This window comes from Stigmatopora argus, chromosome 12 (genome assembly GCF_051989625.1).
Source record: "Stigmatopora argus isolate UIUO_Sarg chromosome 12, RoL_Sarg_1.0, whole genome shotgun sequence".
In the NCBI taxonomy this organism is placed as follows: Eukaryota; Metazoa; Chordata; class Actinopteri; order Syngnathiformes; family Syngnathidae; genus Stigmatopora; species Stigmatopora argus.
This window is the reverse complement of record NC_135398.1, coordinates 4,659,682-4,672,769: the sequence shown is the minus strand read 5'-3', so window position 1 is coordinate 4,672,769 and position 13,088 is coordinate 4,659,682. Positions and strand designations below refer to the sequence as shown.

Here is a 13,088-nt window from a genome sequence, read left to right as displayed (position 1 = left end):
TCAAAATAATCATTTCTTTTCTCCCTTTTCCAGGTGGGAATGTTTGTGTGCGGCGGTCCGGTGGTCTTGCTAGAGGTGAACCCGGAAAATCCCTCGGAGATGGTGTGCGGTGATGCGCTGGGAAAACTTTACCACCTCTACTGGAGGAAATAGAGACCTGCAGGATGGGAATTTACCAAAGCTTGTTTATTATTACCAAAGATGATCCTTTTGTGCAATATAAATCTATGAGAAAAGTAAGTGTATGATGTTAAATATATGAAGGAAGATTTGTGTTGGAATGCTTGGTTTAGGTAAATAGCAGACTTGTTTTCAAGTTTTTTATTTTTATTTTTAGGTTTTGTTGAAGCTAAATCTTTATTTGAAAATCACTAACGGTAGCAAATGTTAAGTCTGCATTATGTTTACAGATGTGAATAATACATTTCATTTTAGGTGCACTTTTGATTGGTAAAATGGCTGATAATCCCAACAAATGTCTCCAAGGCTTACATTTGACAGGTACAACATCCACTGACCTAAAGAACCTTGGTAAGGGACGAGCTAGTAAAGATGACCAAATTATGTGGTAAATGGGTTGCTCAAAGAATCTAAATATGCAAAAGAACTGTTTTGGGTACTGTCTGGAAATATTGGCTTTGATGTATTAACTATCCTATGTAATAATGAGAAATTGTTTTATTATTTTTCCTTATTCTTCCTACTGGTATGCACTTGATCAAAACCATGTACTTCTCTCATGAGTTTAATACAGCCATCATAAAGAAACTGCTTTTCTATGGATGTGTGTGTGGAACAGAAATAGCATTCTATTTAAAATCAGCATAATATTTAAAAAGCATGTGGATGAGATGTTTTTCACAAAGAACAGAAAATGGAAAAGTAGTATTGGGATTATTACAATTTTTAAGACAAGTTCTGAAAGCAGATGAAATAAATAGCAATTTGACTTTTTATATTTTTTTAACATTTAAAATTTGACATAATTACAGTTGGAGTTTTATCACGATTTACTAACTGCATTCTCAAATTCCCGAGTTACACAAACGCAGCACCACAACAGCAATCCCGCTGCCAGGTGAGACAGGCCACGCCCTCCTCTTCCTCTGTCATCATGACGACGCTCGTGCACGTAAAACCGGCTCGGCAGGTCTTTTAAACATTGTTATTTAAAAAGTCACAAGATCTGGGTGAAGGTTCTTTTCACCTTTTTTTTAAATCAAGTGAGCAGGAGTGGGTGGAACTTATAATTTTAGAAACCTTGGAAACTCCTTGACAGAAAGCACCGGGAAAGGTCGAGGATTTTTTCCGAGTTTTTTTCGGATACTGAAGAAACCAGACGTAATGGTGAGCGAACGGAGTCTTATATACATACCGTACATGTGTTGATCTTTTGTAAATATTTTACGTGTTTGGGCAGGATCGGTACAGCAATCTGGAAATCGACTTGGAGTGTGATGGAAGAGGAGAAGTCGCGGCAAGTGCTAATTTGATCAATTAATGCAGTTATGTGGGAATAATGGTGTTTAGTTCATTGTTTTCCTACACTATAACTGGCTATAAAGGCAACACAAGTCAGTGACGTTGAGGGAAATGTGCTTACTATGTTAGCATTATTCACGATAAATGTGCTCTCCCCAAAATAGTTTTATTTCAATTGATATTTTCCCCTCGGTTGAATAAAATGCACTTCGCATTTCGTTAAGTAAGTTTGTTTAAATTATATTTTAAAAGTACGTTGTCTAAATATCGAATGCAGTGGAAAAAGAGTAAAGATTGTTCATGCTAGCCAAACATTGATAAGAATAATGATAATTGTTTTTGTTTTCAAATCAAGATTGAAACTATTAACTTTAACAAGCTGATGCCTAATTAATACCTATTTAACCTCTTTATACATCTGAAATTTAGATATTTTTTAAAAAAAGTAACATTTTAATAGGTAAAACATGTTTTTATAATTAAAAAAAAACATTAAAATGCAGCATTTTGAAATTAAATGTCGCAATAATTAAATACTAACGTAAAAAGATGTTGCACAACAAGTCAAACATTTATTGATATTATTTTAAGACAACAACAAATTCAACCATCCAAATGTGAAAAATAATGAACTCACCATTCATTTGACCTGAATCCAATACACTGCCAACTTTGTTTATCAAATGTATAATAAGTGTTAACTAATTAGAATTTATTTTCGTTTTTTTTTACCTTTCAGCAAAAGGCGGCCTTGTTTGGCGGCATGTTCAAGAGATCCAGCAAGTCGGCAGAACCGCAGGTACTACAACTGTGAGAACAACAATAAACATAATAACTCATAAATCTAATTATAAACTATTCCAATGTTTCCAACACAGGACAATCTGTCAATCAGCAGTGAACTGTCAAAAAGCAACGAAAGTCTAAATGAAAACACCAAGGTCGCCATCTCATTTTGTCTCTTTTGTGGTTTGCATGATGCTAAATAAACTGTAGAAATTAATTTCCATGTTTAATTCCAGGATAAAGGAAGCATGTTTAAGGGGATGTTTAAGAAGCAACAGAAATCATCTAAGGAGCCACAAGAGGTGTGTTATTGGTTTGACATTATGAATTCGATTAGGATCTATTTTTTGTGAGTTGTTTCTAAGAACACAATTTTGATATTTGGATATTTTTAGGTCGCACTCTCCCAGAACAATCCTGAGCTTGAAGACAGCAAGGTGGGCTTATAGCGTTGACCAATTCAGTTAGCTTCTTATGCTAATCTCATATGTCCAACACAGGAAAAGTCGGGTATTTTAGGCGGGGTGCTGAAAAAACATCCCAAATGGGGACATTCACGGACGCCCTCGCAGGTGACATGCAATACTAAGAATTAAATTATTGTACTAAATTATTAGTGTTGTAAACAATTATTATTTTTTTTTACTTTTAGGATCTTCTCGACCTCGACGTGCTCACCAGCAATAACAACGAGAACTTCAATAAAGTGAGTGCTTAATGACATATCAAAGTTATTCAAATATTTGCCTATTGTGGTTTTGAACATGAGCTGTTACTAAAAAGTTTTAGCTAGCTCAAAGCAAGATTATTTTGTACTGGAGTTAATGCTAATTACAAAACTGTTTTGGACTTGAATGCAACACTGAGCGAATTTTGTATTCATTTCTAAAGCCCTTTTTTGACACCTTTCGGAGCATTTTAGGAATCCTTTTGCTCTTGAATGCAACAGTCCTTTTATTTGTTTATATATTCGTTTTTCAAGTTGACGCTTTCGCTGAATAATGCAGAGCTTTCGGCTAAAAACGGCAGTTTAGAGGACAGCAAGCCGTCCAAAGTGAGTGCATTCTTTTACAGTTAGCCCACATTAGCCGCTCACTGATGCTAACTTGACTTGTGCCTCGCAGGATAAATCGGGTGTGTTGGGTGGGATCATGAAAAAACCTAAACGTGGACACGCACGGAGGCCCTCACAGGTGACAACATGATACTTGAATGACTAAATACAGTACATGGATGTTGTAAAATATCATACTGTTGTTGTTTTAGGATCTTCTTGATATTGATTTGTCTGCCAGCAACAACAATGCAAATGACAACAATAAGGTGAGTACCAATAATACAATTTTTGGGGATTGTTTGGCTCATAAGCGCTGACTTTTTTTTAGGACAATTTTATTACTATTTTGGTCTTGAGCACAACTGAGTTTTAGGTCAGTTTGTTCGTAAACTGTGTTTAATCACAATTGGGCTCGTTTATTCTTAAACCTGAAATATGTTTTAGGTCATTTCCATCATTCTTTTCGTCTTGATAGTGATGCTAATTTGTTTGTTTTTTAATCTCCATGCCTGACTGTTTTGATCTATCGTGCCTGTTTGTTATTTATGGCTCATAACGTTTTAGTACCATTTCAGGACTTGGTCAGTCTTGAACAATAACATATTTAAAAGTGGACTTACTATTGTAAAATAATACCGATACAATGTATTGTCGTTTCCAGGAGTCGGCTGGAATGTTTAGCGGAATATTAAAAAAATCTCCAAAGCCTTTAAAAGAAAGGACAAAGTCTCAGGTAAGGATTCCATTTTTATAACATGTAACATGTTTTATAACTGTATCATTCAACTTTTTGCAATGTATTCACCCGTCCAGGATGATTTGTCTCAAGCTAGCGAGCTGTCGGCCAGCAGTGAAAACCTCTCTGAGGGCGGGGCTAAGGTCAGGGACGCACGCGCTAGCTAGCGGGCTATTTGCGTCACCGCGTCTTGACCACCGCAACGTTCCGTTGTTTCCTGTTGTGTCTGCAGGAGAAAGGAGGACTCTTCAGCGGCATGTTCAAAAAGCCCAAAATGCTTAATGCAACAAAAACCCAGTCTCAGGTCAGTCTTAAATGTAGTACATAGTTTTATTTTGGTTTTCAGACTGTTCTTGTGTGCTTTTGTGCTTCAAGGCGATCATGCTGTCTGTTTTTAAGGTCAATTTCAAAACACATTTAGAGAATTTGATGGAATATTTCGGGCTTTAACAAAACATATGGACATTTTTACACCCTTGACATCAATTTTAGGAATCTTTTGGGGATAGCTGCTACATTTTTTTTGCTCTTTTAGGAGGATCTGACTGCAGACAGCCAGCTGTCCGCCTCCAGCGACAGCATCAAGGAGAAGACGTCCAAAGAAAAGTCGGAAGGCCTCAAAGAAAACCTGGCGGAGAAGCCTAAAGTCAAACAGGTCATTAATAAAGCTGGTCAATAACTGTGTTTCCTTGAAGAGATTTGTCTGCCAGCATCATGAATATGATTGTCTTTCAGAACGGCTTTAGCGCCATGATGAAGAATGCCTTCCACACTGACAAACACGTGCGTTTCTTTCTTTCTACTTCCAGTACAATTGATGTCCAATCACATGCCTCCTTTGTTCCCACCATTGATTTTAAATAAGTCGCTTGATGTCCAATCTATTTGAACTGGGAGATTGTCAGCAAACGGCAGACCTCCAATTGATTGGTCCACCTATCACAATCAGTGGCTTTCAAGAAGTTAAATACAAGCCACTATAAAATGAATTTTCCGGACTATAAGTCTCATGTGTTTTTAATAGTTTGGCTACTCAAGTGCGACTGTTTTTTTTCTTCTGTCTAGCCACCAAAGGCTATAGTTACCCCCAAAAAACAGTAAATGTTACATTTAACCATTTTTACTTTAACATATGTTTGTTCTTGTTTTCTAATCAAATACAACAAAATTCTCTCCCTAAAATGTGACTTGTATATCCTTTTTTTAACTTTTCATTGTGCTTTATTTGGCTGTTGCGATTTATAATCCGAAAAGTACGGTGTATATATATTTTTTAAAAACGTAATACCGCTTGCGGTTGTTTAGGAGGACGACAACACAGAGGAAACGTCCGAAAATGGCGAGATTCAGACCAGCCACAAACAGGTACTCTTGAGTTTTTGGGAGGAAATTGCTAGCCTTTTTAAAATCTGATGCATATTTTTTTTCACCCTTTCTGTTCAGAGCAAGCTGGCAGACGCCATGAACAAGTTCAATCCATTCCGATCCGGAAAGGACAAGCAGAGTGACTCCAGCGATGAAGACGTGCCGCTTTCTAGCAACAAGTCGTCCGGCAACAAACAGGTACCGGAACCTTCCTCGCGTCGTACCTGCGTAGGAGAGTAAAAAGTAGCCATTATCTTCCACGGTGTCCGTTTGAACGTGTACTCTCCTCCCCCCAGAATGCTGTGGTGGGAGCTATGTCCAAACTGAACCCGTTCAAGTCAGCCAATAAAGTAACTTGATGAGGTCCTTTCTATAGCCTAGCTTAATGGTGGCGGTGTTAGCTAACGGGTGGCGGCTCTCTTGGTCTGGCTGTATTTTGTCTGCTTTTCAAGGCATTGCAAGTGCCTTTTATTTCTAGTTTGAAGGTTTTTCAAGTCATTGAATGCCATCATTTATTGTTCTCAGCGTTCCTCACCAGGTCAAAAGGGTTAAATGTCTATAAGCCACAGTTGTCGTGAATTATTTGCGTGCGTTTGGTGAACTAAATGTGTTTAAAGAAAGCTTTTTTTGGGTTCGATTGCAACACTGACCGTTTGAGGAAATTTGAGGGATTCTTTGTTTCGTTCTGGCAGTTTCAGAGGCCTTTTTTGTCTGCTTTTGGACCATCTTGGAACTTTGCTCATATTGCTTGTGCAGCAATTTGAGAAGGCTCGGTTTTCACTGACTGTTTTAGGACTATTTGGGAATTATTTTGGTCTTTTGCCATGCTGTCAATTTACAGAAATAATGTTGACAGTTTTTATATAATTCTACTTTTAGAATGCAGGTTTTCGTAATGCTTTATTCTTGAATAACTTTGCTGCCATTGATGGAAAGTGTTGTGACTTTGTAGGACAACACTGATGTGCATTTTTGTACAGTTTGGGGAGTGTTACCGTCTTTAAAAATGGTTTATAGGTAGAGAATCCCAGATTCATCTTTTTAATCTCCCTCACATGCAAATGTTTAGATCTCGTGAGTTCGTTGATGTTTTTATGTAAAGCAAAAAAAATGTTGAACTTGCACTGGACCTTCCTCTTTTACACAGAAAGACACCGAAGACCCCGAGCTACTCAAAGACACGGACAAACAAGCGGAGGGAAAACAAAAAGTACTGCACTTTCTCCAGCATTCGTCTTCGGTGGCGGCACACCCACGCATATCCTCCCTCTTTTAAATCCTTCCTGTGTGTCGTTCCGGCTAGCTGAAGAACAACGGCGTGGACAGGGAGGGCAAGCCGAGAAGTGAAACGCCGCCACTTCCACGTCGACCCGCCCATGAGGTTTGTCAGCGGCAGGCTTTCATTTGGGGGCGGCGTGACGACGCGTGCGCTCATGTTTTCGCAGGAGAAGAAGGGCACACCGCTACAAGACAAAGCTATGGCCAAAGGAGCTGAAGACGCTAAGGTACTTACAGACTGACGTCACCTTTTTCTTTGCTGGTGGGCAATAAATAGTTTGTGTTTGCCCCCACCCCCGATGGACCATCAGGAAACTACGTCCCGGCAGAAGGCTGACAAGGAAGTTCCCAAAGTTCCTCCAAAAAAGCCTTCGCAGGAGGTAGGAGGAGCTTCTACTGTTGTTTGTGTGCGTCCAAAAACATTCAGGAAAGCCTCGAAAATAGGACCACAGCACAGTCAAAGGATTCAAAATGTAGTCGTAGTATAGTTGTCCGAAATTAGTGTTCAGAACTGTCAATGATGGTTTAGGAAAGTGTCTTTTGGCCATTGTTTTTATGTTGATAATCCATCTTATTTTAGAATTCTAACTAAGTGATTTTTATTTTGTCATACTTTTTTAAACTCATCATTTTTTTGTATCATTTAATTATTTTTAGATTAGATTGTCAAATACAGATGTAAAAATATGCATTTTTTGTAGTAATAGTTTTATTTGAATTCTAGACATTTGCAGTTTTTTTTATTCTATTGTTTTTGTTTATTTATTTGACCCTTTTATTAGGGCCTCATTGTATTATATCAAAAATCTTTGTTCGTCTAAACCTGAAAAAAATGTCAAATTCTTCCAGTAAATGTCCGTGTAGCTTTTTAAAACATAAGACATAGTACATTTTTACCCCCAGTAACTGTCAAAAAAGAGTCATCGTAGTCTGCATTGCATTAAAAAAAGGAAATGATTTGAGATTTGAAACTAAATTAAACTTTTTGATGTTGATGCCAAGCATTTAGCATTGGCTAGTTAAAGAGTCACAAAATGGTCCTAAACTTATTAGCTTAGGAATGTGTGCCCACGTGACCTCCTTTTTATTGAATTCCAGGAGATGAGAAGACGAAGCGTACCAGTGCCGGAGAACCAGCCTCAGGTCAGTACCGCGCATCACGTGGAACGCCAGGCGGGCACACGTCTTTTAGCGAGGTCCCTCATTCGCAGAGCCAATCAGATGACGAGTTGCTGAAAGAAGACGCAGAGGGCGACGAGGTGACCCTGGCACAGAGTAAAGCGGTGAGACCAAACTACAGTAGAATCAGGCTTGTCTATACTTTGAGCAGCCCTTAAAGAAACAGTCGCCTTAACGGTGTCGTCTCGTATTTGTCATTATTCCAAAAGAAGAAGAAAAAGCGCTACAACCCGTTTAGGCCACAAGTTGCTGCCAAGGTACGTTAATGTCACCCGTTCCAATGTATGTGTTGGGCTAATTTAACTAACGTTTGGCCGCATCACGTGGCAGGCACCCACAATGGATGAGGAAGTGCCAAAAGACGACGAAGAAGTAGTCGTACCAGAGGGGGAGGACAAAATGGAGGAGAATGGTACCACCAAAGCAGAACAGGTCTTTTTTTTTTTTTTGTTTCGCTTTGGTTATCAAGGTCAACTTGGTTTTCAGAGTCTCACATTTTGGGGGTTTTGAGTTTTTAGGTCAAACCCAAGAAAGGAAAGCGGCGCAATCCCTTCATGCAGCACGTCAAGGTAACGTTTAAGCATTGAATGAGTGGATGTCAAGCGTTTAGCAAAGTGTTGATTAAGATAATTGTCTGTTTATTACAGCACAGGGGTTTTAATTGCTTTTTAATTTTTGTGTCCTGCAGACCAAAGGGGTACAGAACCGGGATGCGGACACAGAGGTAAAGTTCTACTTTGAAATCATTTTTTCCTTTTTTTTTTATTACTTTTTTTTTTCATTTTGGGTATTTTGTCCTGATGAGATTAGTTTTCATCATTATGATATTATGTATTAAATGATCAGATAGGTGTTATTAATATTAACTGCAGTCATCTGGTTTTATAATTGACATTTGTGATGTTTTTTTTTTTTAAAGTTTGCTTTGAGTTTATTTTTATTCTTAATATGTACCATTCATTTGAACTGGGAGGGCTAGCAGCAATGTGGACTCGTGCTAAACGAACTCAAATCCACAGCAATATCATCAATAGCACAGAAAAAGTTGAAATTGTACTTTATTATTTGGCATGCAAGCACAAAACACCAAAGAAAGTTCAAATCAGAAGCAGTTTCCGGCCAGGAACTATTCTTCAATTTTAGTTTGATTTTTCAGGGTGAATGTGCATGATTTTGTTCAGTAAGGTCACACTTGAAACGTGACACCTTTTTTATCCCAGAAAGACAAAGAGATTTCAATCAGGTCCCACCCACCCAGTCAACCATTCTTCCCAAGCAATGATGGCACGTCATCTTTGTTTCGGTCACATGACCTCCTTCCAAAAATATTTTTCATCGACACCTGTTTTCTGTTTTTATCCCCACCTGGGATTCCGAGACATAAGCTGCAGTCGGAGGCATGAAAAAGAGAGGAGGCCCACGCAATGTGTCCTTACATGTTAGTCCGCTTCCTTTTGCGATTTCAATTCTGCAGAAATTCAGCACACAAAAGTAACACTTCCTCCTTTTTTAAGCGTCTTGAAAGCTCACCTGTTCAAATGACTGGATAAAAACATTGTACTACACTTTAAATGGGCCATTAACACTTTGGAGATTGGCTTTGGTTTTGAGTTAATTGCTATTTATATTTGGTTTGATTATTTAAATTTACCCTGAAGTAAATAGGCCCCAGTAACCAATCATTGAGTGGTATGGCTAATTAATTAATTATTTTTGGTATTTTTTTAACTTAACTAAACCGTTTTTCTATTTGATCTGATTTAGATTCAAGTTTAAATGTTTACTGTAATCACACTGGTTTCCTTTGTTTATAACAAGTACTAGATAGCTTGTTTTTAGTCATTATTTTGTCATCAAACAAAAAAATTCTTTATTCTAACAACATGACCTTTTGACCTCATGCCCCCAAAATATAACCATGCTACTGCATGGTGGATAATAATCCATTTCTTCATTCTTGACAACTTGGTGGCCAGGATTGTCATCATATTCCCAAAATTCATAAATTTGATCTCTGAATTATTTGGATTTTTAATTGTAAAGTCTGAATTTTGACCACCTTGATTGTCTTTACTGGCCCTGAGCCCTTTTCAACATAAACATGCTCTAGATGTTTTTATAATAATCCCTTTTATTCTTTGTCTTGACCATAAACATAGAAACAAACGTACTGAAATGAATACATAACCTGTCACCCAAGTGTGCACGCTTTTCTAAATGACAGGCAAACTTGCTAAACTTTTGTTGTCTGTGTTTTTCAGAATGATGGAGAAAACAAAAGCTTGTTCGAGCAACTGGATGAATTCCGCATTGATCCATTGCAGCCTGAAGAACGACAGGTCGGTTTGACAACATCATCTTCATGCCAATTCATGTCAATTGGCCATTGCTAAGCCATCTTTTTTTTCTCCAGGATTTTGAGGCTCTTATGGAGTGGTGGAACACAGTGGAGTGTAAGTGCAAAGCATATCTTATCAGGGACTAGTCACTCAAGTAAAAAAGGACAGCGTTGTTAGATATTTATACCATTCTTGGGGTTCTTTACCACAAATAGAGGATCTTTTAATCGTATTTTTTTTTTAAAAATGGTCTTCCTCAGCTTGGGAGGATACGCCTCAGGACGAAGACATGACGGAGAAAGAAGAAGCCAAGTCAGTATTGAGTCTTATCACATTTGGTTCAGGAGATTCCACTAAATTCTGCCTTGAGATTTAGTTTTATGTCATTATTTTAGCTGATTTTAATGTACTGTGCAGTGAGATTTGTGAATGGCTAAACACTAACTCTTCAGTGGTAATATTAATTTGTTAGATGATGGTTAGTAGTAGTAGTTGTTGTTGATATTTGAAAGAGGATTTTGTGAAAGATAACAAAAAGTGTATCGTCAAGCATTATTGGTCAATTCAATTGTTGATTTATTGTTGGAATTACTTGGCGGTCAAAAGCAATGATTCTTTCTTGCGGTCAGGGCCTTTGCGGTGACGGCGGAAAAGGTCCAGAAGGGCATCCGCGTCTTCAACAAGTTGTTCTCGGAACGCGCCGAAAGCCTGTGGCAGCACGTCATCGACCTGAACGGCATCGCCGACGGCCTCGACAAGTTCAACAAGAAGACCAAGATTGCCCAGATCACCGGCGGCTCCACCAGCGCCATCGGCGGCGTGGCCACCATCGCCGGGCTGGCCCTGGCGCCCGTCACCTTCGGGACCTCCCTGATCGTGACGGCCGTGGGGCTGGGCGTGGCCACGGCCGGCGGGCTCACCTCGGCCGGCGCCGGCATCTCCAACCAGGTCAACAACTCCATGGATCGCAAGAAGGTGGAGAAGATGGTGAAGGACTACCAGGAGAAGATGGAGGACCTCAACAAGTGCCTGAAGTTCATCAAGCAGGGGATCGAGAACCTGCGGCGCTTCGACCTCATCAAGATGAAGAACAACGCCTACAACCGAGACTTCCCCGCGCTGAGCTCCAGCTTCTTCGAGGACGGCGCCATGGCGGGCAAGGCCATCCTGGTCAACGCCAACGAGATCATGCGCGTGGTGCAGATCGCCAACGTGGCGGGCAGCACGGCGGCGCGCGCCGTGCAGATCGCCAGCATGGCCACCGGCGTCCTCACCGGCCTCTTCGTGGGCATGGACATCTACTTCGTGGCCAAGGACTCCAAGGAGCTCAAGAAGGGCGCCAAGTCGGAGTTCGCCGCCAAGATCCGCGAGGTGGCCACTCAGCTTCACGACGGTCTGGTCGAGCTCAACAGCATCCGCGAGGAGTTGCAGTACACCGCCAAACCCGAAGACGACGAGGGCGGCGACGGCGACGGGAAGGAGGCCTTGGACCAGAAGAAGGAAAAGAAGGCTTACGAATACGACAGCTCGGAAGAAGATGAGATTGACCGCATCAAGAAAGCTATCAAGAAAGATTTGGAGAACAGAGAATACGTGTGACGGACCAGCACGTCTTGGATGCCGATGTCATCATTGGGAAGCGTCTAAATTGCGTTTTCGCTTGGTTAGCTCAAAGGTAAAAAACAAAAACTAAAGAAAACAGGAAACGGTGGCCGTATTCATGTGCAATATCACAATTTTGGTGTTTTTAGCTTACGTACCGGCTGGGGCCTTCAATGTAGTGGAAGACTAACCCTTCCAATGTTTTTTTTTCTCCTTTGCCAGACTCTGAAAACAAAATTTGAATGAGAATGGCCTTCATTCCATTCTGAATGTTTTTAGATGACGAAAGAGTGAGATCAAGCAGGTTTCAGGAATGCTAATGCTAACACGAGCTTCTTTTGGAAGCTTCTGTATCTTCAGGAATTTCTCCAAAGCAAATAATATTTTAATGAATGTTTTAGACCTCTGTCTTTTTATTTTTATATTTTGTGTCCAAACTCAATGTTTTTAGAGTGAACTTTTCACTTTTGTGCACTAGATTGACTCTAGTCGCAATCCTTGTGCCTTAACTTTTCACTAGATGGAATCTAGTTTACTACTACTCTATTTGTTTTAAATTCAAGGAACTTTGTATTTATTGTGTATTGTGCCTTACTGTGGGTGTGTTTTATGTGCAATACAAGCACAGTGTAATCATACAAATATTACGGTACGCTGTGCTATAGTTAATAAAGAGTCTAATGCTAATAATGCACTATTTTATTGTCTGTGTTTGGCAAAGCAAAATTTGTGTTTGTTGATCCAAAATAATGCAGTGTTTTTTTTTCTTTTCTATATGTATTTGGACCGTCTTCCCTTGTATTGGAGCTTGAAACTGATGTCAAACCTGCCGAGAGACCCAAACACAGGTGTGTTTGGCCCCTCCCCGTTTCCCCTCAGCTCCGCCTCCTTCCCAGGTGAGTCACACAAAAACAAAACAGGGTTTCGGCGATATCATCGAGAGGTAAGATGCGCACATTCGTCATCTGAGACCTGTCGATGTTGAAAATGTACAGGGTGTGTTTTGTATGATTTTTTTTCTTCTATTGGGTACTAAGGTTTCCTCCCACACCCTTAAAACAGCCATGTCATGTTCAATTGTCTGAACGATGATGTGAATGCTTGTCTAAATGCACCGTGTAAGTGGCAACCGGTTAGCTTTTATGAGGGTCAGTAAATGAGAAAAATGGATGGATTATTATTGCGGTGTTTGCTCATAACGTGATTGGCTTAAGTGAGAGATTTCAACACAATAGAGAATTTGTGGGCATTGCTAAAGGACCTA

The 13,088-nt window shown here is 39.7% G+C and overlaps 3 protein-coding genes across 6 annotated transcripts in view; all 3 read left to right on the top strand.

Moving 5' to 3' along the window:
• The window catches only part of tep1 (telomerase-associated protein 1), a 31,354-nt gene extending 30,585 nt beyond the window's left edge, over positions 1 to 769 (top strand). For all 4 annotated transcript variants that reach the window (XM_077615133.1, XM_077615132.1, XM_077615135.1 and 1 more), the window contains one exon: positions 34 to 769. In XM_077615133.1, the coding sequence (XP_077471259.1) occupies positions 34 to 153 (120 nt within the window). In that variant the 3' untranslated portion in view covers positions 154 to 769. The remainder of the gene's footprint in view (positions 1 to 33) is intronic.
• Positions 770 to 1,233: 464 nt separating this feature from the next.
• Positions 1,234 to 8,059, top strand: LOC144085650 (uncharacterized). The gene is made up of 25 exons (XM_077615143.1): positions 1,234 to 1,347; positions 1,421 to 1,477; positions 2,222 to 2,281; positions 2,361 to 2,423; positions 2,505 to 2,570; positions 2,664 to 2,705; positions 2,769 to 2,840; positions 2,921 to 2,974; positions 3,251 to 3,322; positions 3,393 to 3,461; positions 3,535 to 3,591; positions 3,987 to 4,058; positions 4,139 to 4,204; positions 4,294 to 4,365; positions 4,597 to 4,716; positions 4,797 to 4,844; positions 5,367 to 5,426; positions 5,505 to 5,624; positions 5,723 to 5,776; positions 6,574 to 6,636; positions 6,730 to 6,807; positions 6,872 to 6,931; positions 7,016 to 7,084; positions 7,803 to 7,847; positions 7,916 to 8,059. The coding sequence occupies exons 1-25, from the start codon at positions 1,345 to 1,347 to the stop codon at positions 8,039 to 8,041; spliced, it is 1,668 nt and encodes a 555-aa protein (XP_077471269.1). The 5' UTR covers positions 1,234 to 1,344; the 3' UTR covers positions 8,042 to 8,059.
• On the top strand, positions 8,043 to 12,521 carry apol1 (apolipoprotein L, 1). Its single transcript, XM_077615142.1, has 8 exons — positions 8,043 to 8,140; positions 8,214 to 8,315; positions 8,402 to 8,452; positions 8,572 to 8,607; positions 10,145 to 10,222; positions 10,297 to 10,336; positions 10,483 to 10,534; positions 10,852 to 12,521. The coding sequence occupies exons 2-8, from the start codon at positions 8,223 to 8,225 to the stop codon at positions 11,819 to 11,821; spliced, it is 1,320 nt and encodes a 439-aa protein (XP_077471268.1). The 5' UTR covers positions 8,043 to 8,140; positions 8,214 to 8,222; the 3' UTR covers positions 11,822 to 12,521.
• Positions 12,522 to 13,088: the final 567 nt, after the last annotated feature.